Source organism: Streptopelia decaocto (assembly GCF_964273445.1).
Source record: "Streptopelia decaocto genome assembly, chromosome: 7".
Taxonomy (NCBI): domain Eukaryota; kingdom Metazoa; phylum Chordata; class Aves; order Columbiformes; family Columbidae; genus Streptopelia; species Streptopelia decaocto.
In genome coordinates, this window is record NC_138661.1 from 40519990 (window position 1) to 40540040 (window position 20051).

The 20051-nt window shown below is 43.5% G+C and overlaps 1 protein-coding gene across 1 annotated transcript in view; it reads right to left on the minus strand.

Annotated features, from left to right (window-relative positions):
* TYRO3 (TYRO3 protein tyrosine kinase) overlaps positions 1 to 20051 on the minus strand; it is a 42728-nt gene that overhangs the window by 10945 nt on the left and 11732 nt on the right. The window contains exons 5-13 of the mRNA XM_082059119.1: positions 18219 to 18305; positions 14427 to 14542; positions 11368 to 11545; positions 10734 to 10876; positions 9312 to 9456; positions 4957 to 5086; positions 4029 to 4129; positions 2864 to 2959; positions 569 to 649 (exon numbers count right to left, since the gene is read on the minus strand). Of these exons, the coding sequence (XP_081915245.1) occupies positions 569 to 649; positions 2864 to 2959; positions 4029 to 4129; positions 4957 to 5086; positions 9312 to 9456; positions 10734 to 10876; positions 11368 to 11545; positions 14427 to 14542; positions 18219 to 18305 (1077 nt within the window). The remainder of the gene's footprint in view (positions 1 to 568; positions 650 to 2863; positions 2960 to 4028; positions 4130 to 4956; positions 5087 to 9311; positions 9457 to 10733; positions 10877 to 11367; positions 11546 to 14426; positions 14543 to 18218; positions 18306 to 20051) is intronic.

Sequence of the window (20051 nt, forward strand, 5' to 3'; positions counted from 1 at the left end):
TTTTCTTGTTACAAACCTCTGCCTGATTAATGTGTTGTCCTTGTTATGCACACTCACCAAATGACAAATCGGCAGGGAGTTAGACTACTTGCTCAAATATGCCTGATGGAGATGAGTTAGCTATCACTGCATTCAGCCCAAACACTCTTCTGTTTATCTAGGATATATGCTTGGAGGAATACAGTCTTTCACTGCTGAATTACTAGGGCAAAGCAGACCTGTCTGAGCCATCTGTGCCACATGATGTAGTGCTGTGCTGAATCAAGAAACTGAATGAGATCCTCTATACACAGACGCTGTAGCTATGACTTGGTTTTGGTTGCACTCACCACATGCTAGGTGCTATACAAGCAACTAAGGTGGTACAGATCCTTACTTGAAGAGCTTCCACTACAAAAAGACTGACACAAAAAGGATGGAAGACAACATGGGTAAAGCGGCTGAGCAGGAAGCTCAGAGAGGAGTAAAGAGCGACAGGGGATGTTTGCTGCAGAAAACAACAGATAGCGTTTAATCTTTCCAAGCTCTCATCTCTTTAAGTACTTCAGGTAGCCCTACTCCCACTTACCTTTCAGCATCTTCACTGCCACTTTCTGGAAAGAGCCATCATCTAACTTCAGTAGTGCCTCTCGAACTGACCCAAACTCCCCTGTGAAATGACCAGAGCACGCAGTGAGGAAACAGCTTCTTGTGAAGAAAGTATGATTCACAGCAGGTTCACTCCAGGGGTCACTGACAAAAAAAGCTGAATAACCATAAGAAATGCAGCTACCAGCTTCATTTTTCATTCTGCAAGTTCCAGCCAGCAGCTTTCAGCATATGTGTGCCTAGAAGAGGCAGTACTACTAGTAGACAGGGGCTACCGGGCTAGCAGTCCAGAAGGTAAGGGAAAACAAGAGGGAAAGAAAGCAATCCTCCACCAGACTGACCATGCAGAGTCAGAGTACGAGCTGGGATCCCAGGCAGACACTTCTGGGGAAGCCATATGGGGGATGAGACTGAGAAAGGCTCTGGTCAGAGAGAAGGCTGTTAGCTGTTAGTGAGTGGATGGGTTGGCTGAAGAAGCTCTCAGGGCTAACACCCACGAGAGCTGAGTAACAGTGCCAGGACAACCATTTAAGACACAATCAGGCCTTATCTCTCAAAACTCAGTGAATGGCTTCTATGAAATCACAGCTGACCAGACAAAACATAGAAGCCTACTTGTGTGTGTGTGATATGCTAATCCATGGGAGGAAGTGTTTACCCTGCTGTGCTCTCTAAGGGAGATAAGAGGAAATGCAACTGGCCAAACCCTCTTCAAATTATCTTAGCCTGAAGTGTTTTTATACCGCAGTGTGACAGCCTCTTCGCATTAGATCTGGCTCTAGATTTCCTCTCCCTATTTTTGTAACTGCTTAACTCACCCCAAATGCATTGGTATGAGGAACTTGAACATGAGCAGAGGATCTGACCACAAAAGAGAAAAATGAGGGAGCAAAGGCATTTTGTGCTGCTTCTGTATTATGGAGCTGTTGCTCAGTTGCAGAGTCAGCAGAGCCCAAGATAATATAATCATGCCATCTTATAACCTCTGTGCTGAGTGTAGGGTTGGTGAAATGGGGCTGACAACACCAAAACAGATCCTGCCAGCTACCATCCTCCCACCAAGGCCATGCCCAGGGGCCGCAATGCAGCCCATTTCCAGTTTTTACGTGTCATGGGGACAGCTCAGAAGGGTTGAAGCCAGGATCCCAGAAGCTGCCCAAGAGCTGACACTCACAAAAGCTGACACAGCTGTTTAATTACTTAGCATTGTTAAAGCCCTCTGAGATCTCTTCTGCAGGAAGGTCATCCTCTTGCTCTGAATAAAATGCATTTGTTCTGGGAGGGATGGAGGGGAAGAATGTTCCCAGTGGGAAAGGGTCAAAGAAAACTGCAATAGAATTAGTCTTATAAAGAAAAAGGAAGCCAAACACTTGAGCTTCCTTTTGCTTATGACCCCTGACTTATGCTCCACTCTTTATTATTATATGTTTTCACTTAATTCTAGAGATCCTCTTCAGCCTGAGAAGTAGGAAGGATGATTCAATGGTTAGCACACTGGCCTACCATCTGGGAAATTAAATTCAAAACCAACTTTTCACATAGAGTTTCTGGGGCAATCTTTTAGCTAAAGTTAAGTGAGAAGCATCCCCACCTTTACTGGGGCCATCCCTCCTGACCTGAAATCCTCAGAGTAATGCTAGGAGCACCCGTGTGGGAGATCCAGTGGGAGATCTACAGTCAGAAGAGCTCCTAAGGACCTACCTGAACTACTGTAGATAAATGTCAGCAAAATCCAATACCTGTTACAAATGTGCCTCTAGAAGAGTCCAAACTAAAATCTGGAGTCAAGCCACCCCAGATGTTGAGAATTAACTGAATTAACTTTTTTTTTGAGGAGTTGGAATGTTTAAGGTAGATCATATCTGTCTCTGCATTGCCTCAGTTAAATACTTAACGCATGCTTACGTAAATGGAAGGAATTCCATAGCACCACTTTGTTAGTAAAAAGAGAAGTTTAACTGAATATTCCTTTATTTAAATCTCTGAAAGAAATTCGCACACCAGTGAATCAATAGTACTTTGGAAACCTGAGCATAGACTGCAGTGCATGACTCTGTAGAGCCATATTATATGAAAGGCTTAGCAAATATCCTCTTAGTTATGCTAAACCTTTGAAATGTTTTATCCCAGCAGAAGGGCAAGTTCCATTTAAATTGTCATCCACAAGCAGAAGGAGAGAAAACAGGCTGCTCATAATTGCATTTCCCTGTTCAACAGTAAAGATAGCACAAGTGGGACTTTCAGTGTAAAGCCTTGTCGAGTTTTTTGTTCTTACCCTTGCCCAGCATTCTTCCCAAAGTGAACTGCTGTTCCTGGATTAGAACATCTTTGAGTTTTGTCTTCAGCTCATCACTGATGCCTACACTCTCCACTGAAAAACAAACAAACCCCCAAAAAACAACAAAGAGTCAAATAAGGGATAGTTAAATATTCTTTCACAACATCAAGAATCACCTTTTCTAATCTTAAACTCAAATCCAATTCCCATACTGTAAACAGGGAAACCTGAAAAAGACAGAGGTTCCTTCCATGTTTTCTAGCCTCACCACAGACAAGAGGCCAATAACTTTCAATCACAACAAAATGTACCTACAGTATTGAAAGGGAGAGGGTATGATAACACCACCCTTAAACATACCAAGAGCAACAGGAATACAGAATTACTGTAGATAATGCTGAGAAGACAAAATATCTAATCAGAAGGGACAGACAATGGTTCATACAGCTTCATGTAAGTTGATAGAGCTGCACCAGTTTCCAATGACTGGCTCTCAGACTATTTTAAGTACAGTAGAAGTCCCACGGTACCTGGCCAAGAGGGTAACACAATGTCCAAGAGTTTATGGTCACTTGATTTAATGGAGAGGCCTCTAAACCCAGGGGAGCAAAGTCAAAGATAGCTGGAGCACCACCCAAACCCAGCCATGCAGTGCTGCTCCAGAGAGCCATGCCCTTGCTGAACCAGGAGACAGAAATGGATCCTCTTAATGCTGGCCACTTGTGGGACTCAGTCTCCTGTTGGAGATGTTACTAATTCCTGGCCTCCCAACACTGAACAATTGGTTCGTGCTTGTAGCACAACTCAGTACACTGAGTTTAAAGCATACTGCTAATATTGCTAAGCCATGTTTATCTCACTGTTGCGTAACACTACAGTTGAGGGAGTCCCTGTAGTGTGAAACTGGGCCAGGGGAGTGACAAATTTATGCCTTGCACTAATACACACAGTGACTGTAGCTGTAATTAGCAAGTGCTACGTAACTGGTATGGCAACAGCAGTTCTGGCCTTTCACCTCTACCACCCACAGTGTCTAAGCCTACCTGTACATTAGCTCATGTCCTTATTCCAAAAACATCAGTTCCAGGGAAGATGAAGAGGGAGCACAGTACACACGTGAACACAGCTTCTCAGGCAGAATCACTCAGGTAATTTTACTTACGTGTTGCTTCAATGAGCTCTGGGCCTTCCCTGTTGAAAGACCTGGCAGCTCTGAAGTGGACTGCTGGATCCCCTCTGCCAACCACACTGCCAAAGGCATGGCTAGAAGGTAGAAAAGACACACAGGGCCATGATTACATGGGCCATTCACTTCTAAAAGGGTGTCCTGAACAGTATGGACAATTTCTCATGCCTTGACATATAAATACTACAGACTGTTTTGTTAAAGAGAGTGTAGCTGGAGAGGAGGAATGATGGGTGCTGAAAAACCTAGAGGGGGTTGGAGCCTTCTGAAAGAGGGGAATGACTTGTCATGAGTGCCTGGGAGAAGCTACAGGTTGGGGCAGGTTGCAAAGAATCACATAAACAGAGATGCTGCTAGGAGAGGGAGGTCTGGGAGATTCTGAAAAGAATAGGAAACGTGCTTGCAGCAGGGAGCAACACAAAGCCAAGGGTCAGAGGTGATGGAAAGGAGACTTTCCTAGGGATCCAGAGGGTTCTGGGCAGTCAGGAAGTTACAAGCAGCTGCTAGACTGAAAACCAGCACGGGAGAAAGGGCCCAGCCCACAGGAACACAGAAAATTATTCACCTGTGGGGTTTTTCTCTTTGAATCTCTTAAGCCGTGGCGCTGAGAACTTATACAACCACATTGATCTAGTTTATATTTTCATATTCTAATAAAGCCCAGATATTGACATAACATTTTTTTCTACTAGATTTTTTGTGTTCTCATTTTGAAGAAAAGGTAAAGCACTTTCCTGCTAGTCTCTAATACAGGGTCACCCATGAAATTGTGAAAAACAGTTATTCAAAGAAAGTGCCAAAAGTAATCAAGCCACAATGCTTTTTGAAAAATAATTGAGTCAGAAATCACACTGGAGGAGAAAGCAATGATCTCTCTAACCAGCACAAGGAGAACTTTTCTTACCCAAAACGAGTTTCCTTTCTTCTTTTTCGAAGGAGAATAAGAGCCAGGGCAACAGCAGTGACCAGAGCTGTGAGAATGCCCAGTGCCACAGGAACCCAGGATGTCCCATAAGGAGGTTGCCTTTGGCTACCTAGATGATGGAGAAGACACCAGTCAGGAAATAGAAAACTGTCAAAGGTAAACAGACCATAGTGTGATATTTCTTCTGTTTGCTTTCAAATGGAAAAGCCATGCTGCGGGATCTGGTATACACAGTGGATCATTGTACACTGGAATTTGGCATAATCAGCTACTCAGTCATCAGAAAAACAAGCTGTTTCACATGGCAAATGCAGAGCAGATACGTCCAGTTATCAGAAGCTATTCTTAGTTTTGAAAGTCAAAGGTGCTGCTCCAGATTATACTACTTTACGCGAGCTCATGATCTGGGTTGCTGTAAACGGGAGTCTCAAGACAAAAAGGTTGCTTAATATGAGCACTTTCTGTGCAGGTTTCACATTGTCCTGCTTGAGGAAACCAGCAGAACTTTGACCAGGCTACACAGTGCTGCCTGAATGCCAACCTGATAGCATTTTGAAAGACAATAGAGAAAGACAATTGCCTCATGGCAATCTGCTTGAAAACATTTACATTTCCCCCTCATCCCTCTCACAGGGAGATGCACCGGTACTTAGTATTGGCTGTAACTTCCCTGTGTTGTTGGTTCGTTGTAACTTCTCTATGTCTCTCTACTAAAAAAAAAAAAAAGTGAATTTTAAAAAACACCCTGTGAGACAAGAAATAAGTTAACCAGCATGCAGGTTCCAATTCCTGTCTAATATTTGCTCCCAAAATATGTATACTTTGGACTACAAACTGTCTACAGAAGAAATGGAGATTATGCCAATCTGATTAAACTGCCAGAGAGGAAGATAAGCAATATGGTGATGAGTAAAAGAATATTATCTATGCTTGGCAAACAACAGATAAATTAATCCAGTTCCCTGAGAGATTTCTTCTCCAAATACAATTACTAAAGCTTAAATGTGAACTTGAATGGGTTTATTAAAATCTAGGATAGCCCTCATACCTCCAAATTGTTTAAGAGCAAACAAGGACAGGTAACAGGTCCTCCTAAGCACTTCCTTCATCTTCATGCTCCCCTGCTCACCTTCAGCAGTTGACTGTGCTTTACCAGAAGCTAAGGAAGAATCATCTTTGGTGATACAAATAATCCTGTTATGTTATATGTCATGAGAGTATAAGTAAGCCTGTCCTTAAATGAGATGCTAGGTTAATGGGCTGAGATTTGGATGAACCTCTGCACAGATGTATGTGAAAAGGAGTCAGACACCCTGACTGGCAGAGCCCTGGCAGGTAAAAGAAGGCTTCTAAGGCTTGAATACTAGTTACTTTGTTGAGCTTTATCACCCAGGTTTTTAAAGAAACAATAGTCTAATAAACAGAGCTTTAGGAAAGAGAATTCTGGACTATTGAAGAAGCAGACTGGTACTTCTTCACTTCAAACAATTATCAGAGCTTTAGCGCCTATTTTCTTATCTCCTTCTGTGACTCACATATTCTTTTCCCACCCAGAAGGCTTTATAGGCTCTGCAGTTTTATGATACTCCCTCCTGCTGCACCTTTTGACCTGGCCTTCAAGGCTGCTTATGAGGAGGGAGAGGGATCAGAAACAGAAGTGGAATGAAAATAAAATGAAAGGTAACTACAACTGGCTCCACAATTGCCAAGCCAATCACTTGGGCTGCTCCTGCCAAACAATCAGGGCAGAAACAATTAACAGCACTGATGTAAAAGGTCCTTTCTGATAGTTACCGATAAGGTTTCCTTCTCCCTAGGGTGAGGCAAACCTCTCTCAGTCTATTTTTCTAGTCTCTGTCTGCTAGCTGGCCTGGTGAGACAGCAGGGATTTAGGGCACCTTCTGGGGGCTGTCTCCAAAAGGAAAATGGATCAAAACAAACCAAAATCATTGTCCCTTTTCCTAAACTGCTAGGAATCAGGCGCCCATCCCACAGTTTATAACAAATAGGTCAGAAATAGAAATTAACACTGAAGTTCACTGCTTCTCCTCCTCTGCCCCACAGTGCATTGCTTCCCACTCATGCCACGGAGCTAGAGAGGATGGCTGCAGTGCAAGTAAAGAATGGGCTGCCTGTCCTCCCCCAGCTCTTTTCTCTCCCATCTCCTGTACCCCACTTTTTCAACTGGCATAGGCCTTAACACTGCACAAGGCAGAGGGAAGACTACTATTAGATGAGCTTAAATGAGTATTTAGAAGTTATTGATGATGAGAGAACCCCTTTTACTTGTGTAGCAGGTTTTATATCAAAAAGGTATGCAAAGAATGTAATCCAAGGTTCTTCTCCTGCATAAGATCACAAAGATTAGAGACAGGAAAAAGCTATGAGAACAGTCTGTTCCCCCTCTGCAATGAAAGAGCAAGGTTTCTATTGAGAATGTTTCTGAAAATATTAAAACCATCCTTGTTAATAGTGCGCAAGATCTCTGCATAAGCAGGGTGGAGCTCCCACCAGCTTTGCTGTGATGACAAATACGACTTAAAAGTTTATGCAAGCTTAGTCATCCTTACTGCCGCACTGGGAGCTGGTCAGAAACCACCCCTGGCATTTCTCACATAAAGTAACCAGTGCCAGTTTGCTATTTTAGGAAAGGAAGCGACTTATATTTTCTACCAGGCCTGAAACAAAACTGCAGTCTTTCTGCAGCTCTAATGTTCAAGGCCTGTCAGTATTTCCACAGCGAACCTTTATTTCCAGCCTGTTATGCTTGTGAAGAAGTATGTGTGCTTTCAGACAGCATTTGGCCAAAACAAGCATCGCTCCTGATGCTACTTTTTTGAAGTGGTTTGTAAATAAAAACAAGCAAACATGTTGTGCTTTCAGGATTATCCCATTCCAGCTCCCTGTAAAATGTAAACCCTATATGTCCCTATATGTTCCCTGGGGCTTCTTGCCAGTGCTGGCCATTTTCCAAATGGATCTTCTAGTCCTTTCAGGTACTCTTGTCTGTTTTGGATGCCATAGAAAATAAATGAGCAAAAAAAAAGGGGAAAAAAAATTGATGGAGCAAACACTCAACCTCCAGTAGAGTCAGCTCTGGACCCCTGCACACCTTCACTCTGCTCTAAATAATTTGAGCCTGTGTGCTCACATGTAACCATCAGTACTGACTTCATCACAAGAACTGGGTTTCAAAGGGCCTTTCTGAGTAACAGGCACATTAAAACCCGCATTAGATGCACTACTGCAAGTAAGGCTACAGGTCTCCCCTGGTTGCTCTGCCTCTATCTCCCACCCCCTGCTTGCCTGGGAACCCCACTCTAGATTCCCCCTGCTATTCCTAAGTGCGGAGGGATCAGGAGGGATCCATGTTCATGTGATTCCTCAAAAGACACATGGGTCAGGCAGAAAGCAGCAGCAGATGGGTCAGCACCAGAGATTAGAGACTGCTGCCCCATCCTTCCATGGGCACTGAGAACAAAACCTCAGGAGATTGTGGTATTTTTGCACAATCACACCTCTCTGACTTCTTATCAACAATCCATATTTTTATGCTGAACATCTTCCTCTTAGTTGTTTTACAGTTTCCTTGACAAGCAGCATTCTACTCTCCCTTCTACCCATCTCCCCATATAACACCCTGCCCTGTTGCATGGCCTGACTCCCACTTCCCACTCACTGTGAAATACAAGCAGTGAGCAAAGGAGTGCAGACGAGCCTAACTGCCCTTTAGCACGAGGAATGCACTCCACACATGCATGTTCTTTGCTCTCAAGAAACCTTTCCACGTGGTACAGCTTCTGTACCGTCATCTCCTCTTCTACCCACAGCTCAGCTTTTCCATGGAGAGAGCTAGACTGGTTTAATGTAAACACATTCAGTAAAATAGTTACAAAACTTCATGTGGCCATGGTTTATACGAGGCTCAACTGAAACTAGTCATGAATGGCTTCAAATTATATCAAAGAAGAGAACCTATGTTAGAGGAGTTTTCTGTCATATGTACTCTTGTAAATGTGCATGGCTTAAGCCTAAATGAAGGACTTCAAACCTTCATTTGCACCTTTTCTATTGTGTCTCTTCTTGCCCTGCTCTGCACTAAGCACAGCAAAAGCCCCTTAAAGAAGACACTGTAGTGGCCAGAAGCTGGTTTTTTTATACCAGCTCTTTAAATATTATTTAATTTCTACTCTGCTTGATGAAGTCTGCTGTTGTATAAAGCTACATGGCTCAGTCAGCTGTAAGCACTGAAAGGAGAAGAGTCAGAGAGAAACAGTAGTCCCAGCACTTACGACTTTTTTCCCAAAACTGAAGGGACAGCTGTGGACACTCACCCATGACCTCCCGGGCTTCAAGCAGAAAGAGGTCACTCCAGGGCCCGCACCCTGCAGAGTTCAGCACACACACCCTGATGATCAGGTCTTTGAGAGGATTCCACGTGGTGAGATTAGCTTTTGTATCCTGCACAATCATCTCCCCCTGAGAGCAAACGGCAACAAAATGTCAGCTTTCTTAAAGCGAATCTAGTCTAAGATTTCACTTTTAAAACTAAACCAAAACACTACTCTGAACTTCAGTGGTTCTATAAAAAGGGTTGGGAGTTGAGACTTCAGGGTCCTAGTCCCAGTTAGGCTGTCAGCTTGGTTTTCTCTTCTCAAAAATTGCTAATAGCTTCCTAGGGCATGGGGAAGATGTGAGGTTTCATGTTTTCCTCCTTTGAGGTCCTTCCATGAAAGTTGCCATAGAATTTTTTTTTTTTTTTTCTGCTATGAAAAGATACACCTCCTTCTTGTGGTATAAACACAAAGATGTGCTAACATCCAAGGGAGGAGTCTGTCTGTTTCAACTTGTTGATCAAACTCCAAATGGCTTCTGAATTTAATGGCAAGTTTCAATTAGGATGGCAAGGCCAACATATTTTCAGCAATTTTGTGGATCTTCTTCATACAAATCATCTGCAGTAAAGCCATGAAGATTTGGCTGTCACCACTGACACAATGTAAATTCAATGGGATCTCAAGATATTATCATTCAAAGGCAATGACGCTGACCTAGTACAAAATGGGTCATGCAAAAAAGGAAATAAGTATTTTCCATCTACCTGTCTATTATTACAGGCTTGTTCACCATTAATAAGCACCAGCTAAACACATATTAAGAAGTCAGAAATCATAAGAAATGCTCTGAACTTCAAAGGCAGATAGATACCTTGGAAAGGTCAATGCTGAAGAACAAATGAAAACCCTTCTACCTTGACAGGGTCCTTTCAACTCCCTACATATTGTAAATGAAATTAAATAATCAACAGCCTCATTTCTGTATTTACAGTATAACTCATTCACTTGTTAAATATACTTTTGCTGCTAGGATTTGAAAAGCCAAGTCCCAGTCATAGGAGGGAAAAAGCCCAGATCCTGCACTGAGCTGCTCTTGCAAGAGCACTGGAATGAGGCAGAGACAAACTAAATTCTCTCTATGCTGTCCTTGTTGCACAAGGAATGGCAGAGAACTTGTCTGTCCACAGACATTCAAGTGAAGGAATTCTGAATAAGCCAGGAAGGGAGAAATGGGCTTAAATCTTGAGGCCAAATGCAGAGCTGTGGCAAAGCAGAATAGATCCCCTTACACAAAAGCAATGCCAGCAATCTAGTCCCCTAGCATGGATAAGGAATGAGGGACCCTAACGCCTAGAAAATTTAATATGAGCATTTTCCAACTCTCTGCCAAATGGCTCAGCTCCCTTCTCAATCTGTTACCTGAGTTACATTATCCTGAATCCATTCCAGCCTGTATCCCAGGACATTTTCTTTCAGCACATCTGGAGCCACACCTTCCCACTCCAAAATCAGACCAGGATCTCTTTGAATAACATGGATATTTTGTGGGGTGCTGCTTGGAGCTGAAAGCAGAGAACAGAACACAATAACTCTGTGCAGGAAAATAAAGCACTATCCATACTGAAAATGGCTGAAGAGACAGTTTCACCCTCTTTCCTTGTATCAGCCAGAAGAGAGAGTGTGAAGGGAGAGAAGAACTTCTGCAAGCCACCAGCACTATGTTTACTTCAAGTGCAGAAGATAAAGTCGGTCAGTGTCTCTTGTCTCTTTGCGAGACCCCAAGAATCTCAGAGAGCCAATGGGACATATGCCCAGCATGCAGAAGCTCATGGCTGGATCAGCTTGTGTATCACACATCTTTGCTGTCAACCACATTTGACTGCACGTTATTATTTTATCTTAGGTGTTAGGAGGCCCTTAGAGTAGACAAGCAAACTGACAGTATCACATTTCCTGCATTTCAGAATTAGCAAGGAGAAGTTCAATGAAGTTCATCATCGTCTCTTTTTCAGATTCAGAACTGCTTTCCTGTTCTCGTCTGCTGTTTACTTACCAAGCTCCAGGGTCTGGAAATAAACCCTGTCGGTGAACGGGGAGCTGCCCATCTCATTGCTGCACTGCACACGAACACTGTAGTTGGTGGAATGCTTCAGGCCTTGCACGACGTAAGCAAAGGGGGGCACTGGGGTGACTTCAGTGGAGACCTCCTGGCTGTCTGTTGACTCAGCTACCTGTGCCAAGGGTGAAACAGAGAAGACTGTTATCCTAAGCTTTATGACTAACAGGTCCAGAGGGATAAAAGTTCTTTTAATGGTTAGTTTAGGAATGTGTAAGAATAGATATGGTACCAGTGCTGTTTATAATATGGAAAAGGGAGTTGTCAAACTAAGAATCATGAGCCATGCCTTAATTTGGTTTAAGTGACATCACTCTCCTAACTCTGGCAGTACAACAATTTTCCACCAGCTGAAAATTTGGTTCCACATTTTAAAACATTTTCTTACTTATGTTACAAATTCTACAGTTGATTATTATTTCCTTTAAAGAACACCAAATGTGCATGTTGCTTTGAGTGCTAGCAGCTAGCTTCTGAGGCTTGTCTAAATTTGGGCAATGAGAACTGGTAGATTATCTTCCCTGTTGCCCAGTGTCACCTTTTTCTCAACTCCTCTTTCAGAAGTTTGTATATTTTCAGTTTTGTAGTGGATTAAAGACATGGTAAGATACTGGTGGCTTGGTTCAACTAAACAGTTTCAAATTTAAACTGAAAAGAAACTTTTTACCACTCCTGCAACTGTTACCCACCTCCCACCCCCAGCCCAATCTGAACTCCTAAGCAACATGAATGTTAATTTAAATCTGATATCACTGTGTGCTTTTAATGAAAAGACAGATTCAATGTTCCTGCTTTTGCACTGACAATAGCAGACATAGCTCCCAAGCTCAGCCTATCTTTCTTCTGGAATGCATCTGAAATAGCAAAGCTGGGAGTACTGACAAAAGAAAAACACTCCTGTGGACTTTGTATTCTTTATATAGCAGTCTTTCTCCCTGCCCTTCTGCTCATTCTCATGCACACTTTTGGCTAACTGATTTATTTGGCTAATAAAAATAAAGGATCTCAAGCTTCCTTAACAGAAAAGCATATTGTTGTCATTATCAGTGTCATCCAAAGCAGGCAAAAAACAAGCAGACCTTTGTGTAAAACCCTGTCAGTTTGATGATATGTTTCTGCTCAACAGTCTGAAGAGTCTGGGCTCTTACATCTGCCCCGTTCATACCCTGGGAACATGGCTTGTGTTAACAGTGAGTAAACACGGTGAGTCCCTACACTGTCCCAGAAGCAAACCCGCCTGCATGAACACAGTGCTCTTGGGGCACCCGCTGCACTTCCTGAGTGCCAGAAAACCACAGCCAAGTTTCAATTCCCCCTTCTCTTTCTGGGAGGCTCCGACCAGAAGTGCAATCACGGGGAGCTGCAGCATGTGCGTTTTCACATGGAAATGTGGGTCAATGTCTCTCACAAAATCTCTCAGCATGGGAGATGGAGGAAGCATGGCTTTCTGTCACTAGAGGGTTATTGCCAAGTTACCCTGCTCCCTGACCAAAACACAGGAACTTCATCCTCCCCAAATAGAACAGAAAAGGCTTAGAAATAGGGCGAGAGACTGCTGAGTGGACAGAAACTGAGCTGCTCTGATTCCACCTCTTTTCTACATGACCCATCCCCCCCACCCCTGCTCCTGCCAAAAGTGAGAGGGGGAACTCAAAACCCAGGGTGATTAGCATTGCAGCATGCAAGCCAGGGAGAATAGGTTGTTCCAACTGGAGATAACTCGCATTGTAAAACAGAGGAAGAAAATGATTTTGGATTGTGAACAAGAACAGAAGCAGCAACAAAATCCAGATATCGGGGCCAGCTATATTCAGAAATTCCTCTTGTCAGTGAGTTAAAACAAGATGACGGTTTCTTTCACTTATGAAAGGGAATAAAAATCAAAGCATGAAATCTCTGGTTTCCTCCACAAATAAAAAGAGGACTGCAAGTAAATTACCTATGCTGCTTCAAGCATACCTTGTGTTTATAATCCTTCTCTACATAGTTGGCAACACCCCACAGAAATTCCATTCCAGCTCACATTGCTGCTGTCATCAGGTAGGGAAAGCACAGGGGCTCAATATTCATACCTGGCAGACAAATCCATGGGGAACGTGCCTCCTAGCTGTGTTCGTGTGGCCTGCTTCAGGAATTGCCATTTCTTTTTGACACTCAGTTACCAGCAGTTTGATCTGATTTTACAGTTAAGTGTGCAATGCTAGAAACTCTGCCTGAGGTTGGACACATATCATTATTCCCACAGACCTGAAGAAGCAGTCCAGCTTTTCAGAGATGTTGAGTACTCAGCACTAGATAGAGCTAAAGGATATGATCACCCTTGATATTCTGAGCAGAAATGGTCATTGACAATGGAAAACCAATCAAGATTTAGAGGCAAGGCTTAAGGTTACTCTAAAACATGCAAACAGGCCTGACTTTGTATCAAAAAGCCCAATCTGTCTCCTGCCTCCACCATTCCCACCTTTCCTGCACCACATCCAATACTTTGCAAGCTCCTCATCCATTGGGCTCATGGCTATGTCCAGATCGCAGCATCTCCTCTGGCACTGCAGAGCACAGGGCTGAGCTGGCACTGGAGCCACGGGCTACTGCAGTGGAACAAGTTACCACAGGCCGGCTGCTCCACGCGAGCAGGATGCACGAGCACCCTGCAGCCATCCAAGGGCACTTCCCACAGAGTGATACGTGCTTCACGTGTGCTGCATGAAGCGGCTGCCACAGAGCAACCAATGGGGCAACCTGCTGGGAGGGAGAATGGGGCCAGTCTCAAATTCTCAACTGGACACTTCATGCTTAAAAACAGCCTTGCTATTCAGCACCTATTTATGCCCTCAGTTGCAACCTGCCAAACTTTCACATTTTAAAACAGTAGAATAAGAATTCAAACACCGCTACAAAGCAGTTAGGAGAGCAAAATATGGTTGAAGCAGTGTCATGGCTCAGGAGAGACCCATTCTTCATGCAGGGAAGGGGATGATCCAGAGGGGCCATACCTGAAGACTGCAAGAGTGGAGGGGTGCACGGCCATCAAATCCTGGCACCCAGACCACGCTGGCATTGCTGCTGGTGACTTGGCTTACACTTACATTGAGAGGCGGGAGAGGCATGGCTACAAAGGAAACAAAGAGACCTTTCAGCATGCACAGAACTGAGCAGGTATTCACATGAAAATGGCAGAGACTTGAGGCTAGAAGTTATGCAATGAAATGGTACAATATCACGTCTTTAGAGAGTGTCCCTGACTGCCATGAATGAAACTATTATAACTGAACAAGCTATTGGCATCCATCCTTTAATAGTCCAGCTTACTTGCTTGATGTATACAGGCAGCAGTTGATATCGCTGATAGCAACGGCAGTGTATGATGTTTACACCTTGGCTACTCAGCCCCCTTCATAGCAATGCATGACTCAGCCCTGCGAACACAATTGCCTGTGGACTGACATTGTGAACCAAACCAGGGCTTTAAAACCTCTCCCCTGGTCCAGCCCCACAAAGCAGATCTGCCAGCACCAGTGGAAGGGTGGTTTGCTGTAGTGAACCCAATACCCTGCAGCTGGATTTGAAGCCTCATGCTGTGAAAGTGCTGCCTCCAGGTGTCCGCTACAAGCCCTTTTTGAAACACCCTGGGACAGAGCCTAGACTGAAAACTGCCTCCTTTAGATGTGGGATGAATAAACTCAGAAAGCACTCTCTGTTTTATAGAGGGGAAGTGGAGGCAAAGGGACTGCCTATTACATAGCTGGTACCACACTACAAATTCAGGGCAGAGCCAGGAACAAAAATCAGGATTCCCAGACTGGCCATTAAATCAGATGTCTGTGCTTCCTACCACCACAAAACAGCACCGGAGTGCTGGCCCTCTGCTCTCGCTCTGACCAGACACCTCCATCACTGCAGGGCCCTCTAGCATCTTGTTGCACTAACCAGAGCAATTTGCCTTCCTTTTAGGATCCCTGATGCCTCCCTGTGACTCAGATGCATCTTCTACTCTGCCAGAGAGCACCTTTGGCTCTTACTGCACTGAGAACAGCCACAATACTGCCTTCAGCATCTCCACAGGGCCAACTTGCAGGAGAAATGCTTAGACCAAAGTCCCCTCCCAGGTCCCTGCAGAGGGCCCAGAAGAGAAGATGGGGCAGGGAATAGATGGTGGCACAGATTAACCCCATAAAGCTTTTGTTATCTGGTTAACTAGTTACCAGGACTCAGGACAGAGGCTGCCACCTGGATAAGAACAGTGTGTGTGTGTGTGGGAGGTGGGGCAGCAGAGCACAGGTCAGGGATGGGAGATGGACAATAAGTTCTTTGCCTTTCAGTGAATGGTTTCTGTGAGTTAACTTAGACATTCCTTTTTCTTGGTTTCTTTTCCTTTTGATGTTGGGTATTCAGGTTTGTGAGCTCTTTTTTTTGGGGGAAAAAAAGCTTGCTTTCACTGCTTACTTGGATATCATTGAAAAATTGCCCTTAAGTCTTTTGTAAACACACTTGTAACTTTTGGGTTTAGCAACATATGAGAAAAAATAATCAACTGCTACACATCCTCTCTGTAATGGAGACAGTCACTGCAGAGGGTCAGATTGCAAGAACCTTCCCCTAACTCTGCAATTTGTAGAAGGGACAGAGGCATTTCCCCATCAGGAGCTGGGAAAAACCTCTGGGCAGCTGTTCCCTGTTGTGCTCTGAAACACAGGATACAACCCTAAAAGTCCCAGCTACACACATGAAGGAGAGCAAAGCCAGTCTGAAAACGGGACCTCCAGTGTTAACACAGCGAGAGTTAACTTCCCCTGTGCTTGTAGAGTGGCTGGAACAATGGGGCTTTGTACACGGCTGGGGACTGTGGGCAACAATAACAGTAATTTTCTGCTTGGAGTACACCCAGCACATTGTGGGCACTACAGAGAATAGATAATGAACAACAACAGCAGCAAATAGGAAGAGATGGTAACAGTTTGTAAATGTCCTAGAAAAAATATTTGCCCATGGAAACACAGAAGAAACAAATTGTTTAATAAATTGTAGAAAGACTTGAGAGTCCTTATTAGCAAATGGATCAGTGTAAGAGAGGAAGGCCCTGACCATGCATGGATGGACAACTACTCCCAAGAGTAATTTCATTGAAGTCTCCATGTTCACAGCATCAAGGACTAAATAAACATTATCTGGGTCTGCTCCTGTCTCTGCTGATGTCCTTGTTAGAAGTTTTGCTTCAATTTTAGCAGGGGCTGTACTAGATTTTCAAAACTTTGCTCTTCAGAAGAGCCTCATCACTTCCTTAAGCTCAAAGCTACTCCTTTAGACATACCTTTGAGGTGTTACAGTTAGAACTTTTACAACTACAGTACCGGACTTGCTATTTAAAACCTGGTTTTTTTATCTCTAGGACATGCCACATACTTGCTGAATCACTTAAGCTCGCTCTTCCTCGGCTCTGAAAAGCGTGTGTGTGTGTGCACACGAGTGTGTCCCAGATAGGTTGTGCAGATTTCATTAGCTGATGATTGACCCCTACGGAGCATTTTTGACTAAATGCAGCTCCTGGAAAATGTGAGAATTCTGAGGCCTTTAGGCCATTATCTTATAATGGTTTAAAAACAAAACAAAACTGTGTTACCATTAAAAAAAAAAAAAAAAAAGAAAAGCTTGTTTATTCTAAATGTTATTTCAAATTATGGCTTGATGAGATTTTTTTTAAGCATAATAGCTTTGTGAACTAAATTCTATCCCAGGATAAAAATATCCGTAGAAGATACATTCCATAATAACTAATTCCCTTGCGTAAACATGCCTTTAAGGCAACAACTCCAAACATTTTTAAATTAAGTTATAAATCTTACTAGTCCAGCATACTGCATTCTTGGCATAGCAGCAACCACAATGTCCTGAAGAAAAATACACTGTAAGAGCAGTAGATCTACAGCTGGATTTTAAGGAATCCTTTAATGAATATTAGCCAATACAACTGTGAGTTCTGATACAGACATAAATGCTTGCTCTTATTCGTGCTGAGCAATAAGCTACCACTTGGAACAAATTATTTTTGTGACATGCCTCTCCTGGAACTGATAATCATGTCATTAAATGCACATTAAAGCATGACTAAAAATTCAAATGCAGAAGCATCTCCACATGAAGAGGAAGGGAAGAGTTGATTGCTCTAGTTATCCCCATTTCAGTCACCTCTAGGAACAGAGGAAATGGGACATCAGCTTAGGGACTTCCAAATAACAACTGGTCATGCAAAGGCTATGAATTATTTGTTTTGAATGAGTTTTTAAAAAGCAAAGAATTAACAAAATAAAACCCATAAAAACAGCGTGGCTGAGTAGACTTTACTGGCCACTGGTGATCGCCTTCCTTGTCTTTTTTCAGCATCTAATGTGACGCCAATAGAAGCAAACAGAAGTAATGGCCTCTTTGGCTCTAACAAGACCCATCTATCTCTAAGAAGGGAAGATCTCCCCAGCTACAGATTTATATCCAGCTTCATGTCTCACAAACAATTTGACTGCTCTGACTCTCTCCTTTTGAAGGAAAAAATGTTATTTGACATCACACTTCCATTCCTGAATCAGATGAGGTTTATTTTCAACAGCCTGGGATATGGCCCTGCGTAGCAAGTGGGAGCTGCTGTTAGAGCACAAAGCACCGTTTCGACTGGGGAAAGCTAAACCAGTGCTGGTTGCTGGCAGCTTTGAGACAACCCCTTGCATTAAGGAGCCCGATATTCCCTCCCCAAGAGCAAATCCGAGTCCCTTGCCCATTCTCTTGCACTCTCTCACCTTTAATTTGAACAGTAGCTGTCCGAGACGAAGACAATCCCTTTACGTTGTGAGCTTCGCAGGAGAAAACTGTGCTTTGATTAATACCTGGAGATCAGCCAAGAAAAGGAAAGGAAACACAAACAGCTATATAATCCATCCTCAACCTTCAGCAGAATTTCAGTTATGTGTGATAACCAGCTCAAACTGAACAGGCAATTGGAGGGCTGAGCTGGGTGCCAAACAAAGGCATGTGAATTTCAATGTAATTAATGTGCTAAACCACATTTTTCATGGCGAGAGTGTGGTAATGTAGAAGAGCTTCCACGGGAGCTTCAGAAAGCACTGAAAAAGAAAGAAGAATCTGGCAGAACAGCAGCTCACATTGCTCTATTAGTAGATGTCCACTTCTTACTTTCTGGTGAGCATCTTCGGAAGAAGGATCGTGCTAAACCATGTGCTTATACAATGCTCTGGACCTCAGTCTGCCACCTTCCAACAGGGCTATAAGCCCAGGCAAACTTCCAACCAGACACTGCAGATTTCAAGCTAATGCCACCTGTCCATCACCTCACACCAGACTTCGGAAGACATGCAAAGGAAGTGGGAGTAAAACGCTACTGCACCAGCACAGAGGCACTTTCCAAAGGTGATGCAATGCAAGTGAGGATTATGCTCCCTCCCTTCTGTGAGCGTCCATCCATCCCACAGGGCCTGAACATGGCATTAAACTGATCTCCAGCTGCTCCAAGATCCATACATGTATTGCAAATTAATTAGAATTGAGACAGATTGCAAAGCTGCCAGGAAAAGTGTGTCAAGCATATGTTTTAACTCCTCCTGGCCCTCCCTTGCCTTATAGGGCTCTACCCGAGAAAAGTTAAGGATTGGCACACTATGGGCATACAGTTTAGGAGGGAAAAAGACTTCAGAGATGCATGGAACAGCTTGCACAGTGTCCGTGTTTGCCCTTTGATTCATCTCCCAACCCTGAAATTAGCAGCGTTGTGAAGAAGGTGTAGTGGAAGAGAGGAGGGACTGCTATAAAACAAAATAAAGTACTTTATCTTCTTTCACTCACTCAAGTTAACCAGAGGAAAATGCTGCCAGCAGACTGAAGGTCAGGCAGCAGAGCAGCACCTGATGTGGCAGGCATGTCCGAAAGACAGAAGCAAACACAGCCCTGCCCTTAGGAAAACATGAAACACACAACAAACCAAGATCTCCTTACTCTCTAGCACCATTGCCAACACTGCTTTCCAAATATTACAATCTTTTTACCAAACCAGCTGCTTGCTGAACCTTTTGCTTTCTAATCAGTATTTTTTTTTCCAGAATTTGGTATTTTCTTTAGCTAGCGATGCCGGTTTTCTTAACCGGCCACCTTTTTTGACATGCTTTGGCAATCTGACCATGTAGCTTGTCCTGCTATATTTTTTCCTTTGCAAAGACAAGATCTGCCCAAGGGACATCCCAAAGAACACTGAAAGGGGCAAAGAAAGGTACTGGTGACTAATAGATAAAATAGTAATTCATTTGGGGAATCAGTAGGAGCAGATGTCCTTGTTCAGCACCCATGCCACTGCCCCACAATGGCAGAAGTTTTGTAAGGCACCATGAGATGAGTTCAGTGGAGGAGACTTATTTTTTACTGTCTTCCCCATCTTGACTATCAATCTTTTCAGTTTCCATTTCAACAGGCAGTTTATATCATAAGGGAGAAGTTTTCATTTCCAAACTGGAACAGCATCGAATGGCTACGTAAAAGAGGGAGCAGATGATAAAACTATTGCAAATCACAAACCAGGTTTTGATTTACATATAAATTAGGTTCTAAGGGAAGGCTTAATAGGA